Raw genomic sequence first — 17,181 nt, 5'->3', positions numbered from 1 at the left:
TTAAACATCATTGTTTTAACATCAAAGTGGGTTAGTATATCATATTATCTGCTATACTATTGGTTAAAGAGAAACTGGGTGTGCCAAACAAGTTTTAAGGTCAACACAGTTCACTGAAGTTTTAATAAAGAAACAATAGCTCCTTCACACAGTCGCTGCTGCAAATGAATCTTATCTTACCCTACTGGCCAGACCCAGGAGTGTCCGGCTCTCCTCGTCTCAGTGTTCTTCATTTCTCAAGGTTTCAAAATATTCACATGATAACTTTTAAACAATAATACTTGTTCAGGTTAGATACAATTGAACTCTTTTCAGTCTCCACAGCCTACTTTAAAAGTAAGCTTTTAAAGCATCCTTTAAGGAGCAGCGACGGCTTTTGATACTCAACTGCTGCTGTTTGTGAACCTGTGCACTGAATATTTAACAAATATAACAATCAAGCAGCTAGTTTAGACGTAGACATTGCTTTTACTTCATACAGTACTTGTTCCTATGTTTGCAGTATGTGTGTCTCTTTCAGTTTGCGCGCAAGGGGTCAGAAGCGACAGACAGTGTGTTTCAGTGGCAGGTGCAGTGTGAGTGTGCTTCCTGTGAACCGGCAGCAGGAGTTTGTCACTTCTCTTCTTCATGAACAGTGCGACTTCAGCGCTGCAGGGAGAGCAACACATAGATGGTGAGTAAACCCAATGTTTCTTTCTCTTCAATGAGGCACAAAACGGCAACAGATTGTCATGTTGAATCATGGTTTGTTGTCCTGCTGCTTTCTGAGCTGTCAAGACAGACTTTCTTCCTACGGCGCTGAAGGTACGACAAAGTGGATCTGATTGCACTAGACCATGAAAGGTCCAGGTGAAGCTTGTGATAGCTTATTGATTTCATCTGTCATAACCATTCATTTAATGTGCGTCAGCTGAGGAGAGATGACAGGGTAAAGCTCTTCTTTTGTTGTGCATTTTGACTTGCTAATATTAGGAATGACGGAAAAAAGTTGCATCAGTGTCAGCCCTGTGACACCTTTTAAATGTGGTCACTTTCAAACCTTCCTAAATTGCATCTCAGTCAAACTGCATCTAGACATCAAGGTTAAACTTGGTTGATGTGGTTTAGATGTCTCAGTTACATTAATTACCTTTCATGCCTGTATTTTAACATGTGGTCAGGACCTGCTTCACATTCAGACAGTGGTTATGTATGTATGTATATACTGTACATACATGCAGTGCAGCTCGTGAGTTGGGTATGGGAACCCCTGTTTAAGTTGACTAAAAAGAGTCATAAAAAAAATCATCTTTTGGAAGTTGATTATTAGGAAATTAGGAAACTCCAATCTTTAAGGACACCAATTTTCTAAGTGAATGAATAATGTAGGCCTATTATAAATAAATAAATGTTCTTCCTTAAAATACAGGGCACATGAGCACACACTCCCCCATGTTAAAGTCCCATTGAGGCAGGCAGATTTCAATTTTTAAAGGCCAGTTATTTCATGGATATAGGATGCTGGAGCAATTTTAATTTCAAAGGGCAAGGGAACTTTATTCATGAAATAATTGGCCTTTAAAAATAAAAATCTGCCTGCCTCCATGGGAATTTAACATACGGGAGTGTATACCTATGCCCCCTGTATTTTAAGGAAGAATATTTATTTATTTATGATGCATTTTTCATTCACAAGGAAAACTGGTTTCCTTAAAAGTTGGATTTTTCCTGTTTTTTTTTAATTAAGGCAATAAGGTAAATTTCCAAAAGATAATTTTTTGATTCCTTTTTTAGTCAACTTAAGCATGGGTTCCTATACTCACAAGGTGCACTGTACATAGACCGCTTAAAAAGTTTTACTTTTAATGCAAACTTTATTGGGTTGTTTGTCTGTGTGCTATAAGAGTTGAAAGTAAGCAAAAAAGGTCACTCACTCTCGCTCCACACGCATTTCTCAATTTATTGTGATGACAAAATTGTTCAAAATCAACAATTTGTAGAAGGCCTGATGGCTGAACTTTGTCAGAATAAATAGAGAAATGTGTATGGAGCCGGAGTGTGAGACTATTTGCTTGCTTTCAAGTCTGCTTCCATTGAACAGCACCTCAGACTGCTTGAATTCTTTTTTATATCATATAATGCTGTGAGAGTGTCAGCTAACCACTGAAACGATTATGGAAACATTATTTTAAGGTCCAAAAAGTTACATAGTGTTGCTTTAACGTCGTCATACCTCTTTTCCTCCCCTCCCTTCCTATTAGCTCCTTAACCATGGAGGCTACAGCCAAGTACGACTATGAAGCTACAGCTGGCGATGAACTCAGCTTCAAAAAGGGAGAGCGATTGAAGGCAAGCGGTATACACACGTGCTGCACAACACGCTCGCACAAAACACTCTTTCACTTTCCACTGTACCCAGTTCCTACGTTTTTGTTTTCAACAACATAGTATAGCCCTACGCTCTCTTCAAGTTATGAATAGCTCTCAACAAAATAAGCATTCAAATTACCGTCTGTTGTTGGTGCCGGCAGTGTTTTCATGTAAATCATTGTCACCCACAAGACTGGACATTCAGTCTATTCATGCAGCCCGCGTGAGAGCAATGGTATTTGCATCATTGTTCCACTGTTCTCTGCGGTGCTTTTTTTTTTTTTTATGGTTTGTGCAGCAGGTTGTATTACGTGTTGTGAAACTGCATCCTGCTGCTCTAATACAAGTTAATTTCCTAATATCAGAGGGATGTCATTGCAAGGTGATCTTTATGTCTTTTGGACTTTTCTTGAAACAAGAGTCACAAAGTGTAAAAAACTAAAAAGGAAAGGTGAGGAGAAAGTACATATTTATGTTTTGACAGCATAGTATCAGTTAAAGTATGGTACTAATAACTAGTCTTCCTCTATAGTTACAGTGATGAGTATGGACATGATTTAACCTGAATCAGTAGTTAAAAGTTCAACGTATTAGGACACTTTAAACAATAATATGAAAATGTAAAGTCCTTTAGTTATAGTCTTGTGTTCAGCAAACACATTGTGTCTTACATTTACATGCATACTGGTACGGAATCCAGTAAAGAAATGCAACAATGGCATCAACGTTAAAGAGAAAAATTAAAATGCAAAAGCAAACCACTCCGCCTCTGAGAGAGTTTTCACAAATCACAAAAAGCAAGAATGCACTCTCATTAGATCGGTTTTTTGTAGGTTGAGATAAAAAAAATGACATCTGATGATTTTAAGGTCTAATAAATAAAAAGAAAAACCATCTGCATAATGGTCCTATGAAAAGATCAGCTGGTGTCTAATCTCTATATTTCTCTCTATATATTTCTGATAGAGAATCATTTGTTTGGAGACATTAGAGACATTAAATAAGTTCACTCTGCATTACAAAATGTAGAAAACAGGGTTGTTGTGACTTTTATATTTGGAGTAAATGTGTTTTATGTGTACGGAAAAGGATTAGGGTCATGTGTAAAAAAAAATGTATTGAGTTCTGATTTTAAACTCAAAATTCTGAGAACAAAGTCAGAATTCTCTGACTTTCTTCTCATAACTCTAACTTTTTCTGTTTTAAACATTAAAATAAAAAGGTAGACTTAAAAAAAGAGTTTCAAAAGGTCTGAACTCTGAGAAGAAAGTTAGTAGTCTGAGATTGAAGTAAAAATTCTGACTTAAACTCAAAACTCAAATACTTTTTTTTTCACATGTGGCCCTAATCCTCTTCCGTATACTGTATATGTAATTGTGTCCCGCTGTGTCAGATTCTGCAGACCACAGGAAACTGGCACAAAGCAGAACTCCATGGATTAGATGGGTTTGTTCCCAAAAACTTCATCAACATTCACCTGCCCAGGTAAAACTCACATAAAGCCAAAAAGCATCAAGCACCAAGTCCCCGCCCATTTAATAAACAAAAAACGTACGTTTTGTCTTGCTGAAACGACTTTTACTGCTGCATGGTATTTTCTGCTGCACGTTGGATGTGATTAATGAAATGTAGAAGGGAAGGATGAACAGCTAAGAGCGTCTGTGTCCACAGTATATAGATTAAGAGTGGGAAGACAATCATCACAGCACACTAGAAAATTAACTAAAAATTACAGCTTTACTTGAGTATTTTTCCAGTTTTTTTTAGCAATTTCATTACTTTTATACCTTGGTTTATCTTTGCATTGTATTGAACCCATAATTTAAAAAAAAATATGTGATCAACTTTGTGTTCATGTCCATGCCTCCTTTCCTTTTCTTCTCATTCTCTCACATGTTCTGCCATGAATAATTGATCATGTATGCTCCCTTTATCACCATCATGGCTTTGTTACTCCGTGAACGTACTATTCCTGAACTATTCCTGACTCCAGCTGGTACCAGGAGGACTACAGTCGCAGTGATGCCGAGGAGAAGCTGATGCCACAGCCCGTGGGGGCCTTCTTCATACGGGGTAGCCGAAACGTAACTCAGAGTTACTTCTCCATCTCTGTCAGGTGCATTTAGTGTGTGTCTATATCAAATAAAGCCAGCAAGAGACAAATGTGGTTGCTATTTTCCATTAAGCTAAGAGTTATGATTTCTATAGGTGGTAAGAGACTGATAACTGCTACAGAGGTGGCTTTTACTATTTTGCTTGATGCCCAATGTGCGTACATGTTCAGTACATTGCAGGCAAATCTGATAATATCAGTAGAATTGCAACTCTGCAACATGACATCATGACTTTGCGTAAACATACACGCCAACTTTCTTAAGCCAAGTGGGGTGTTATTTGGACGAATTTTGAGGGACCCATGAGTAAAAAAACACTAAAAAACAAGTATGCGTCTTAATAACACACCAATAATGGCATATGAATTGGCTTGTCATACATATGCCATTTCATGAGATCAGTCTGAGTATTAGCAAGGCCAGTCCCCTTTTTGTTTTGTTTTTGGCTGCTTGCAACACATCTTTTTTGCAAAAAACTTTTTATCAACAAAACATTTTTGAGTTTAACGTGTAATATCCTCCACCATCATCCACCATTTCAGTTTTCCAATATATTTTTGCTTTGTTTTGTGTTTTGATGCCTGTCAGTGATCTCCCTGCCTTTTTCCTCTCAGTGGACATTTCTTCTTAAATATAACTAATTGAGCACCTTACTTCCTCCAGCAGATGCACTTTCTTTAAGAGAAAACTTCTAAACTTCTAAGCTTGGAACAATGTGACAATGTTGCTTGGATGTCATAGCTGTTCCTTATAGTATCTACTCACTGATCTTGACTTGAATTATTCATGTCGATAAATCTGAAGCTTCCAGACTTCCTACAAAACATGACTATTCAATGACACAAACCCAGGTGCAGACGGTCACCATGAAGAAACATCATGTAAAGGGTTGAAAAGACCGTTAAGAAGAAGCCAGTCATTGTTTTCCCACATGTAATACAGTATTACAATTACAATTTGAAAACCGCTCACATTGACAAATTCTATATCTGAATTCATAAGTATTGGGCTGGGACCTTCATGACACAAGAGAAGGCGTGCAAAGCTGAACAAAGCCTTCTCTGTATTGTACTCCACTGTAGACATGCAGAAGGTGTGCAGCACTTCAAGGTGCTGCGGGACAGCAGAGGGCAGTATTACCTGTGGTCAAAAAAGTTCCCTTCTCTCAATCAACTGGTGGAATATTACAAAGACACCTCTATCTCCAAAGAGGGTCCCGTGTTGCTACATGAGATGGAGCAACAGGTAGGAAAGCTATGGGAACTTAACGTGAGTGATGTAGTATTTAGTCAGTGAACACAATGTTTTATTAAATGTTGATATTATTTGTTTTGTGTCTCAACAGCAACGAAGACGCTCAGACAGTTTACCGCCTCTTCCCGCTTCTCCAATCTCTGAATGCCCACCTACACCTGCACCACGACAGGTATTCAACAGTAATGTGTATCAATATGTTGTTCTTTTGGGTGTGCGTGCTGTCTGAATGATTGTCTCTGTCCAGCATTTTTTGTGCATATTTTTAGAAGGGTAAACAAATCCAATCCAATCACAATAGTCTGGTCATGTGTGTTTGCAGGTGTGTGTGTGTGTGTGTGTGTCTGTGTGTCTGTGTGTGTGTGTTCGTTATTATTCTAAGAATATTTCCTTGCCTTTCCTATGAAGTGTCAACAAACCTGGTGTATTACATTCCAGTACATTAAAATGCACCAAGGGGAACACCCAAAAAGATTGAAGAATAACGTGAAGTTAAGTGGAAAGCTGAGCTACCAGTTGTAGTTTCTGGTTTATTACAAGAGGAAGTAAACTAATAATCAGCACCTGCTGGTAAATGTGTACAGACTTGTAAATGCCCTGTTAATGATTTAAAGCACAATCTGTCAAGTGCCAGCAAAATGTAATGCTTCTGGTATGGTTTGAAATCAGGAAGAAGAGAATAAGAGTAAAGGGTAAGAACGTGAGCAAGCGAAAAAGAAGTATAACATAAGAAAAGAAAAAGTGAGTGTGAACGACAGAAGAGAGAAAAACCGAAAGGGGATTTCCACAGAAAAATAAATGGAAATCCATAGATAGGTTCCACCATGACGCCAATTAAAAACCTTGAGAAAGCAGGGCTTCATCTGGCACATAAAGTCACCTAACTACCACACACACCTTCACATGTCATCTGTTGGACCGTATGCTGTTGTTGGGTGTCTCCAAAATGTTGATGACAAGAAAAAAGTTGCCAACCTTTTTTAAGCATGTTAAGCATTACATCTTTTTACGCCACAAGGCAGTGTTTCATCATTCATTCCATCCCATTTGTTACACAGTAATAGCTACAACAGAGACCTTATTTATTGATATTGATTGATTTAAATATTGATCGATACACTGTGTATATACACAAACAGTGGCTTGAGAAAGTTTACACACCTATGCTAAAGTTGATTAAAAAAGAGAAATTGATCTTAATGCCTTAATTCAAAATATTTAGGAAAATCCAACCTTTAAGGACACCAATGAATAATGTATTGTAAATAAATAAATCTTCTATATACACGCCCCTATGTTAAATTCCCATAGCGGCAGGCAGATTTTGACTTTTAAAGGCCAGTTATTTCATGGATCCAGGATACTATGCACTATGCATCCTGACATAGATTTGCATCGAGACATGATCTTATGAAAAGTTCCTCATGCATCTCTCTCTCTCTCTCTCTCTCTCTCTCTCTATATATATATATATATATATATATATACAGTATATCTATATCTTATTTTCAAATATATTCATGTGACAGGGTTTCCATGTAATTGTCCTGAGAAAGTATACATGGATTCAAAACCAAAATGACAAAGCTTCTGTAATACCAATGCAGTTTCAAAGCATGGAGTGTTCTAACAACTTCTAAATTGATCACACTTCTTGTCAAATTAAATCCTAGCATGACACAGTCTAGAAATCTCAGCACACAGGAAATTGAAATTGAAACCTAATGCTATAGTGTTGTACCCTCCTAAAACAATGTTGACACATGGTTCATGGAATTTGTGCATCTGTCTGTGTCTCATCCTGACTGTCCTCTCTTGGCCCAGCACAAAGCCTCCTCCAATGTGCAGGTCAGAGCTCTGTACAGTTTCAACGCTAAAGAGAAGGACGAGTTGGAGTTTAACGCCGGTGATATCATCGAGGTCCTGGAGAGCTCTGACCCAGCTTGGTGGAAAGGCCTACTGATGGGCAAAACAGGCCTGTTCCCATCCAACTACACCCGACCCATCTGAGAGGAACACATGCAAACACACGCAATATTGCACTAACTCTTTATCCAAATGCCCAATGCTAATAACTGTAACCTCAACCCTAACTTACAGTAAGTAAAAAGCCTGAAACTAGCAGCAGAAGCCTCAGTGTTGTGACAGAGAGTTAGCTGTCAAGAATAAAAATGAAGACTAACTTGTTCATTATGTCACATACACACACACACACACACATTCTGTTTCTGTCCTGTACAATTGGATGTATAGGAGATATAATAGGAGGACTGTTTGGCTGTTTTTAGGTCTTCTTAAAGAATCATTAAGGTTTACATATTGTAGTAATCCTCAACATGATAACTTTAGTTTAAGATGGATGTTGATATCAACTATTACACATTTATTTTTAAATTGTTGTATTTGAACAGTAAAAACAGTGATGAACAATTGCATTGAGAGTTGACTGTAGATTTTAAAAATGGTCAACACATTATCTTGACTTGTCCTTTACAGTGGTGGAATGTAAATCTACTCAAGCCCTGTACTTAAGCACAGCATAAAGTAAATTTTACTTTCCCTTTTAGGTTACTTAATACGTCTGCTATAGCCTAGTACATGTTGTAAGGTTTTCAGCTGTCAGGGTTACATAGTACAGAGAATAAAACGTAGACAGAGACAACCGAGGAGTCTTTGTCAAATGGAATCCACTGCATTTTCATTGCCCAGAGTACAAGTAGGCCTACTAAGACAACGAATTGCAGCCTGACTTAATTTAACCAAGTGCAAAAAGCAGTGCAAATGACTGTACAGAAAAATTTACAAGGGGCTGCGTTCAAGTTCCATCTGTGTGTCGTTCTGTCTGATTGGAAATCCTAAATGTTGTCATTCCATTTAAAAAAAGATGAATACAAGTTATATTTGAATGGTCAAAATAGTACAGAGATTAGTTATTTGGGTTGTAAAAATACAATTCAAATAACATGGCAAAATAAACAGATGTGTCAACTAGGGCTAACAAGGCTATATGTAGGCTAGGCTTCATCTAAAATGTGACAGAAAACTACTAATTAGTAAGCGATTCAATGTCAAAAAAACGTTACGGTATTCTCACTGCCTATCAATGATCAAATCAAGGCAACATTTTACACTTTGGCAGTCTCTTTTGCGTGTCTTGACTGTAGTTGTCTTTATTCCGCTTACACTTGAAGGCGACACCCGTGACGAGCCCCACGTCGAGCCCCACGTCTCCCTCGCGACCAGGTAGCGAGAAAACTTTCCCAGTCTTAACCTGCCCGGGAGTCAAACACTCAACTTTAACTAGTATCAACAAACAGACCCCACAGAGGGTAAGAGTTCCTGAGCTCCAGGACAGCCATGGCCGAATCCCAGCTCATGTGCATGGAGGACGGCCACATCGGAGCCAAGGTCCCGGACTCCAAACCCGAGTTCTATTACAGCGAGGAGCAGCGCGCGGCCATCGAGGAGCTGCTCAAGAACGGCGACGGCGCCTTCAAAACGCGACTTAAAAATGACAACATGAAAGACTTTTTATCGGCCAGGGAAGTCAAACTGTTGTTGAATACTTTCAAGCAGTACGACTTAGATAATGAAGACAGTAGCAGCAAAGCCCCGACGGCCAGTTCACAGCAGGGAGCCACCGGTACCGACGCAGATTCGGGGGTCCATTCCACCTACTGGCCCCAGATGTCTGACACCGAGGTGCCGCCGCTGGACATCGGCTGGCCGAGCGGGGGCTTGTTTAAAGGGATAACCCGGGTAGCCGTACACACACACCCGCCCAAAGAAAACGGACCTCACATCAAGGAGGTGGTGCGGCGACTCATCCAGGGGGCCAGCAAGGTGAGGGGGACAGACAGGGGCACGTGAGCAGGGCTAAGTAGGCCAAAGATATTTAATGCCATTTGTATAATTAGTAGCTTTAAAGTGCCACAGTCCAACTTTTTTGTAGTACTAAGTTGTGTAATGGGCAGAATACCAAGGTTAACTTAACCCTCTGCCATATATTATGGGCAAAATACCAAACTTATTATAGCCACTTCAATACATAACAAATCTCAATACCCAGTTAAGAGCATTAGGACAGACGTGTGAGCTTAACTGTAACAGAGCAAGAATACAGCGTTATAAACTAGGGCTGCACGATATGAAGGAATATATCTAATTGCAATTATTTTGACTGATATTGCGATTGCAATATGATTCACGATATTGAAGAGAATGCTCATGTGTGTATCATTATTGTCATCAAAATGTGTGTGTGTGTGATTTCTCACCAAACAAAGATGTTTTCTGTAGTCTGTAGGATTTGTAGGCTGGGACAAATATTGCACTAGTCCATATTGCCATTTTGGATAAAATTGCGATTAATTGTACAGCTCTATAATAAAGTGAGAGTTTTGTTTTCTGTGTCAGCTAACAAATTACAAACCCTTTACAGGGTGTTATTATGCCTTTTCTGCCTGCCTAAATCCTGTAATTCCCTCTGGCAGATTCATAACACACATGCCCAACCACATGTAGCCCTACTGTATACAGTTGATATGTAGGCTAGTTCTGGTCTGGAAACATTAAGATGCGGTAAGGCAATAACCTAATGTGTTGAGCTAAACCTCAGTGGATGGGGCAAAATAAGGTACAGTGGGTTTTGTAAATGCTCAAGTGAGCAAATGCAAACTCAATCGGCAAACAAGTAAAGACGTTTGGTTGAAGTCTAGGCTACATCAACATATAGGCCTAGGACTATGTGGAAAAAGTGTTTTATAATGGTAGCCTATTTATGATGAGGTCAGTTTGACTTTAAAAAATAGTTAAAATAGTGTAGTATGGTTCATTTGTGCTATATCGACAGTGCAACACTCTGGCTGAAAGTATGTAGACATACGAGTCTCACATGGTTGACACATAACTCCATAACCGTGGCCATTACAGGGCTACCACTAAAACATATAATCATCAATAAATCTACTGTCTGACCAATGGTAAAAACAACAACATTACAATACATTTACTTCTATAAGCAAAACACTCAGCACATTTTTTACTTTTGAGAAGCTGGAACCAGTGAATTTATTGTCATATTCTTAAAAAAAATAGAGAGTATTGTCTTATGCAACTGTATAAAGGCGGGGTGAATGACTTTTTAAGTGACTACTAACTCCTTACACAGTAACCAAGAGTCTGAATTGGGTCTGTGTACTAGAGTTGCCCATCATGATGTTTACTCATGTTGAGTCATATGTTCCGCCTTCTTACAGTTAGAGCACTGGCTCTGTACCACTCACCCTGCCTTACTATGCCTCTTTAAAACTGGGTCAAGGCGCACGTCAGACATGTGTCAAATACGTAATTAGGGTTTTTCCTGCATAGAGGAACCTTTGCCAAACAAGCAGAACATAAACTTGAATATGAGAGCATTCTATCTCCAGAGATAGGCTGGCCCAGACTCTCCTGGTGATCTTTTTAAATATTACTATTCTTTTGACCAATTTTGTTAATTAGAGCACTAACAGGTAAATGCATAGACTTCTATCAGATAAGGTAACGCAGACCTTTTTGCCTCATGCTTACTGCCTTGGAAAGCCAACCAGCAATATATTCATCTTTGTACCTTTGCAGTCATTATATTTGATCTCACTGGTTGTCTCTTTCTCATGATTATCCAGTCAGAAGGCTTCTCAGCACTCAGCCTACTGTCTGCACGTGTCTCAGCTTGTATCTCTGTTGTAACCAACACAAGTCCACTCAGCATTTTTCTCAGTGAGACACTGGGTGGGAACAACAGGCCTTTTTCTGCCCAACAGAGATACAGTTGTTTCAAATTTAGAGAGTCATTTTTTCCATGAACAGGAGAACAGTGGAACAGTTGAATAACACACATTTCCTTAACCTCACTCCTCTGCTTGGACTGAACTTGTCCTTACTTGTCTGAAAAGTACTCACTTTTGTTCCCAAACACGCAACTTTTGTCTGAGAACTGTGGCTCTGACGCTTCATTTTACCTATGAAGTGTATAAGACTGAGACTGCCACTTTTGGTCATCGGTCTGTCCATTTAATGGTCTTCAAAAATAATCAGTACCTTCTGTGTAGTGCCACAACTACAAACAAGCTTCCAACCAACACTACCGATGCAGAGGGGGGCCGTTAATGGGCCTTTAGACTTTTCCACTCTATAAACTTCCTTTAGTTGACCTTCATCCTGACATTCATCCATCTAACCCGCAACTGTTTTATCGTTATTTTGTTAAGATAAAAACATTTTTCTATACTGCAATGCAGTTGGACACAGAGGGTTTAACCCTTGCATTTCATTATAGAGGTTTTTGATCACTTCCGGCATTTATTTTACATTTGTTTGGTTTCGCCTGAATACACAACTCCTGGCTCTTTGTTAATTTGGGAATTTCTTTTTTTGGAAAAGGCGAAATTCCATCCTCTTCTAATCCCAATGTTCTGTGAGAAGAGAAAGCAAAAGCTGCATGGAAGCCTTTCTGAAGACAGGTTTAACCTCAACTGCTCTTCTTTTTGTTGTTGTTGTAAAGCTCTATCTCTATGATCTGTCAGCATGACTGGACCACAGCACAGGGATAATACAGAGGTTTTCTCTATTGTTACAAGGCAAGTAGCTAAGACTCTTTCATGTTAGCCTCACCGGGCCCTTAGGGTGACTTTATCCCTGGCTCGCAAAGTGCTTCAGTTAGACAGTTTAGCTCCACCTGCTGTTTTCTTTGTTAGCTGTCTCATAACACATTTTGCCTGTAAGCATTTTATTGATTTTTTCTTTTCTTGGCCTTAGAAAAGTAACATAAATGAGAAACAGTAGTCAGTCTTAGCTAAGATTTCTCCTTTTTAATGGTTACAATGTGTTTTCTTTCTCACAGTATGATTTTTTAATCATACTGTGAGAAAGAAAACACATTGTAACTGACCAAAAGGCAAAGGAAATTACATACATTTACTAGTGCTGTCAAATATTTAATCGTGATTAATTAATCACATTAATGTCATAGTTAACTCGCAATTTGCTTGGCCATCAAGTGGTATTTCAGACTAGACTTGCTGCGATGATAGCTCAGTTCACAATGACAAAACACACAGATTACTTTGGTCACTTTGGTCACTTTTAAAATGTAAACTTTCCATTCAGGATCTTATTGGCATCCATTTCAGCGTCTCACGCTCGCCATCCACTTACAACATAACCTCACTACTCTTTGGCTGGCTTACAAGACAATCAAAAGTGTGTCCACCATGCCTTGTATTTTTGTTTCCGGTCTAGCTAGATCCGGTGTAGAGTTGTAGTTTTTTTAACGTTACTAGTTGCTGCAACAGCATGTGAAAAAACTCCAAAGTTTGCTAGGCCAAAAAAAACGTTAATCCCGCAATAAAAAAATCACCGCCGTTAAAATGGGTGTGCGTTAACGCCCTTATTAACACGTTTAACTGACAGCACTAAATTTTACATAGTTTTAAATGTAAATCAAACCTTTGCAGCAGATTTAGTCTTCAAAAAATCTGTGCCTGGACACAATTGTATCTCTGAGCTCTGCACATAGTTTCACTAGACTGGTGAGAATAATGGCGGCCAATAACTTTGTATGTGACTACACCCACCCCTGGCATCTCATTTTAAACTACTGCCATGTAGGTGTCGCTTCTGCCCACCCCTTCTGACTGAGAACAGATCCAAGTTCTCTTTTGTACCACAAGCCATAAAAGCCTTAAATCAGTCAAAATAAGCTAGATGTCCTGTTGGCCTGGTCATACGCAAGAGTGTATAGTAGTGTAGTATATTGTAGCGTGTGATATGTTCTCATGTTATGTCTGTCGGTATCTGATGGAGGAACTATTTGTTTGTATTATATATCAGATGTCCTGTCATGTGCAAGTGCCTGGCGACTGTGCCACAAACCCAAATGCCCTACCGGGACAATAAAGTGATCTACTATTAGTACTACTTCAAACTCCTGGCTTAGTTTTTGCTCTTAAATACTTAGTCAGCTGGGACACCTTATATAGTCAGGTGTTTAGTATTCTTATCCAATTTATACAAGTTATCACAGGTAGACTCCAATTAAGGTGTAGAAAAAATCTTAAAGACGATCAGGAGAAATGGTGCCTGAGCTATATTTCTAAATAAAAAAAATAGAAACTTTGATAAAATATTTGATATGTGATTTTTCAGATTTTTATTTCGAGATAGATTTAAAAAACCCAAATCATGTTTTTTTTTTCGCGTTGGTGTCATGGCGTATCAAGTGCAGATTTATTGTTATGGTGAAAAAAAAGAAGTGTGAAAAAAGTCTGAGTACTTTCTGAATGGTTGGTTGCCTTTTAAAAATCCTTTCAAACTGTTCCCTTTCCTCTTGCAGGTGATAGCGATAGTGATGGACATGCTTACAGACGTCCAGATCCTGCAGGACCTGATGGACGCAGCCTGTCTTCGCTCTGTGCCTGTTTACATCTTGTTGGATAAGCAAGCCGTGCCACACTTCCTGGATATCTGCTGCAGGCTGGAGATTGGCGCACAGCACCTTCGGGTAAGACGGCCCATTGGAGATAAACGTAGCACAGACATCAAGTAAGAGAACCATTTTAGACGTTTAGCAAAAGATAATAGATAAAATAGCTAGACATGAGGTTTCACTGTACATTGTACACTGCACTTATACATTTCAGCCTTGTTTAAAACTACAAATAGAATATAGCCTACACTCAAGTGGTCAGCATTTGTTTGGCTGCAGTGATACAAGCCAGACAGCATGAAATTCAATTTTAAAGGTCCTCGTGGATAAAGTTTAGAATACCAGTAGTCTGTGGGAATAACAGGCACATTCCAGTGAAATTATTGATCCAGCAAACATAATTGCATTAAACAATAACTGGGAATTTTCTGAGTCAAATGCAGCCAATGGAAGGTTGTGGTGTTTGGAACTTTAGAGATTTTTAGTGGAGGCTATATGACAATTATTGTATTTCAAAATTCAAACTATCTAGTGTTTGCAACTTTGGTACGGTGTCAGCATGTTGGCATTACTGTCCGTGTTTTGTTCCTGTCCAATGTCTGAATGTCACCCTATGTGGCTGCAGAACATCCGAACCAGAACACTACAGGGACTTGGCTTCAGTTTGTCCTTCGGTAGACTGCCTGGTTCCCTGTGTAATAAGTACATGCTGGTGGATGGGGACAAAGTCGTGTTTGGCTCATACAGGTGAGGTATGAATGTGTACACTGTCCGTGCATGATTTTACTTTATACGTTTAATACAGAATGTGTTTCCTTAACTTGCGAAGACAATGTGTTTGTATTGTGTACACAGTGATTTAAGAATTAAATCTAATTGCAGCCCTATAAGCACGAGTAGAAAAAGTCTGACTCTGCCTTTCATTGTCATTGGGATTGATCCTCTGGGGACCATATAAGTCTGTAGAATATTATGTAATAATCCATCCAAAAGTGGTTTAGATATTTCAGTGGCATGGTTAAAAAATGAATGATGGATTATTACATCATTCATGTAATTCATGTAATGAATGATGTAATGGATGTTGAACTGTCTTTTTAAAATTATTTTATAATGTAATGATTTTGTGTTTGTTGTAAATCTAATGGACCACTGAGGACACTCAGAATCTAATGAAGTTGATAACCATTGTTAAACCTGCCTCTGTCCCAGTTTCTCCTGGTGTACGTCTCGTATGGACCGCAACATGATCACTGTGATGACGGGGCAGGTGGTTGACTTCTTTGACCAGGACTTCCGTGAGCTTTATGCCATCTCCGAGAAGCTGGACCTTTACAAAGAGTTCCACGTGAGCCCGCCTGCTACTAATGCAACTGCAACAATACGCTCTAAAGTGGGCCCAAAACGGCCGCCGTTACCGGCGACCACATCCCGCTTCCAGGTTACCCTAGGGGATTCTCGGAATGCTCAAATCCAGGTGCCTGCACACAAATACCACAATCCCAAATACTCCCTGGTGTTTGGGGACATCCCACGTTCAACAGGGTCTCTGCAGGAGCCTGGACCCAAGAGAGGGTCCGCTCTGGCCGAGCTTCCAGAGGATTATGACCCGGCAAGGCCACGAGTGGCCGGCAGTGAGAAGGTGGAGCGCCGGAGTTCGTTGACCTCAGAAGCCCCGAGCGAAATCTTTAAGACGCCTAATGGAGTCCTGCAGGACAAGAAGCCCACATGGATACAGAAACTCACCAGGAAGAAACTATCCAGTAAGCTTTCGGATAACAACTTGGCGAGCAGCCCTTTACCCACAGAAACCAATAGGACGGAAGAGGACAACTTTGATGTGAACGCGAAGTCTCAATCCAAAAGGAAGCTTAAGAAGCCATCTAAACCGGTCCCGAGGACAGACTCTAAGCAATCTGTCAACACTGGACCGGACGATGAGTGTAAGTCAGGAATAAAGTAGATATTTATAGATTGATTCCCAGTGATTACCAACCACACCCATAAATCAATTAACAGGATAGGTGAAGTAACAATGTTTCACTTTCTAGGAAAACAATTAGCCTTTGGCTTGGTCATAATCTACCGCCATTTGCAACTGGGTTAAAGTTGTTTTTTCCTAATTATAAGGGTTACACGCAAAGGGTTTGGAAAGCGCTGATCTAATCTAATCTTTTTCTATAGCAAATCAACTAAAGTTACTTTTGAGTAATGCTCAATCGTTAGTATTACTGAACTCTTTTATAATACAGTGGGAGGCACGACCCTCTATGGATGCTGACTAATCAATTCTACATAATGTCTCTTTAATCTAACCAATCTATATTTCAATTGTTCTTACTGTTGTTTCTTTTCTCACAGGTCTTCAAAGTGGACGTCCAGGAAAATGTAAAGTGTCCTGAGGTGAACCTGCCAGTCTGTCCATTGATAGGATTACATTCTTAAAACGGATTATGAAAGGACTTCCACTGACACTATGATCACCTTTGATTGTGCAATATTGTAAGAACTTTATCCAGTGCCTTACAGAAAGACCAAATGAATGAACAGTTCTTAAGGCACTGATAAATACAGTTGCCAAATTTGAAATGTTAAGGCAATAATCAATATGCTTGGTGATATCTGTTGCCCTGGTGGGCTGCAGAGAGGTTTAATGAGATATTTGCTGGTATTTGTTTGCAACTTGATTCCTCAGGACTTTTGTGGCTATGTGAATATACGGGTGTCTTGAGGACACTGAATGTAAAGTTGTTTAAAGGTCCCATTGCATGAAAATGTCACTTTCAGGTTTTTTAACATTAATATGAGTTCCCCCAACCTGTCTATGGTCACCCAGTGTCTAGAAATCGCGGAATCTTGCTCCTTAGGAGGACGTAAGGGGAGGACGTCTTTGCTTTGCCCGCCCAGAGAATTTGGCCCCCTCATGAGAAAGAGAGAGACATCATGGCTTGAAAACAAGCCAAGATTTAACAGTTGGTCAATGCCACACTCCCACCT

General features: G+C 39.4%; 2 protein-coding genes across 3 annotated transcripts in view; both read left to right on the top strand.

The window, feature by feature from the left end:
• The first annotated feature begins 3,723 nt into the window (after positions 1–3,723).
• Positions 3,724–8,265, top strand: LOC117952601 (GRB2-related adaptor protein 2-like). The gene is made up of 5 exons (XM_034885011.1): positions 3,724–3,834; positions 4,343–4,465; positions 5,546–5,708; positions 5,809–5,889; positions 7,542–8,265. Exons 2-5 carry the CDS (start codon positions 4,389–4,391, stop codon positions 7,725–7,727), a joined length of 507 nt encoding a protein of 168 aa, XP_034740902.1. The 5' UTR covers positions 3,724–3,834; positions 4,343–4,388; the 3' UTR covers positions 7,728–8,265.
• A 667-nt stretch (positions 8,266–8,932) lies between these two features.
• Positions 8,933–17,181, top strand: part of fam83fb (family with sequence similarity 83 member Fb) — an 8,730-nt gene continuing 481 nt past the window's right edge. The window contains exons 1-5 of one of the 2 annotated variants that reach the window (XR_004658405.1): positions 8,933–9,560; positions 14,092–14,259; positions 14,810–14,931; positions 15,397–16,127; positions 16,546–16,934. Coding sequence is in view for 1 of the 2 variants with exons in the window: in XM_034884707.1 (XP_034740598.1) it covers positions 9,075–9,560; positions 14,092–14,259; positions 14,810–14,931; positions 15,397–16,127; positions 16,546–16,586 (1,548 nt within the window). In the remaining variant the exon portion in view is untranslated. Of the gene's footprint in view, positions 9,561–14,091; positions 14,260–14,809; positions 14,932–15,396; positions 16,128–16,545; positions 17,031–17,181 lie in introns of those variants that run through there. The other variant, XM_034884707.1, reaches the window with a different exon arrangement.

Source organism: Etheostoma cragini, chromosome 2 (genome assembly GCF_013103735.1).
Source record: "Etheostoma cragini isolate CJK2018 chromosome 2, CSU_Ecrag_1.0, whole genome shotgun sequence".
NCBI classification, from domain to species: domain Eukaryota; kingdom Metazoa; phylum Chordata; class Actinopteri; order Perciformes; family Percidae; genus Etheostoma; species Etheostoma cragini.
This window is presented reverse-complemented; position numbering and strand designations above follow the sequence as displayed.

Excerpts from the sequence above, each read along its gene's own strand:
- LOC117952601 (XM_034885011.1), top strand. The coding sequence starts at position 4,389 with ATGCCACAGCCCGTGGGGGCCTTCTTCATACGGGGTAGCCGAAACGTA. Across the intron at positions 4,466-5,545 it reads TACTTCTCCATCTCTGTCAG|ACATGCAGAAGGTGTGCAGC; the intron begins GTGCATTTAGTG and ends ACTCCACTGTAG. Across the intron at positions 5,890-7,541 it reads CTACACCTGCACCACGACAG|CACAAAGCCTCCTCCAATGT; the intron begins GTATTCAACAGT and ends CTCTTGGCCCAG.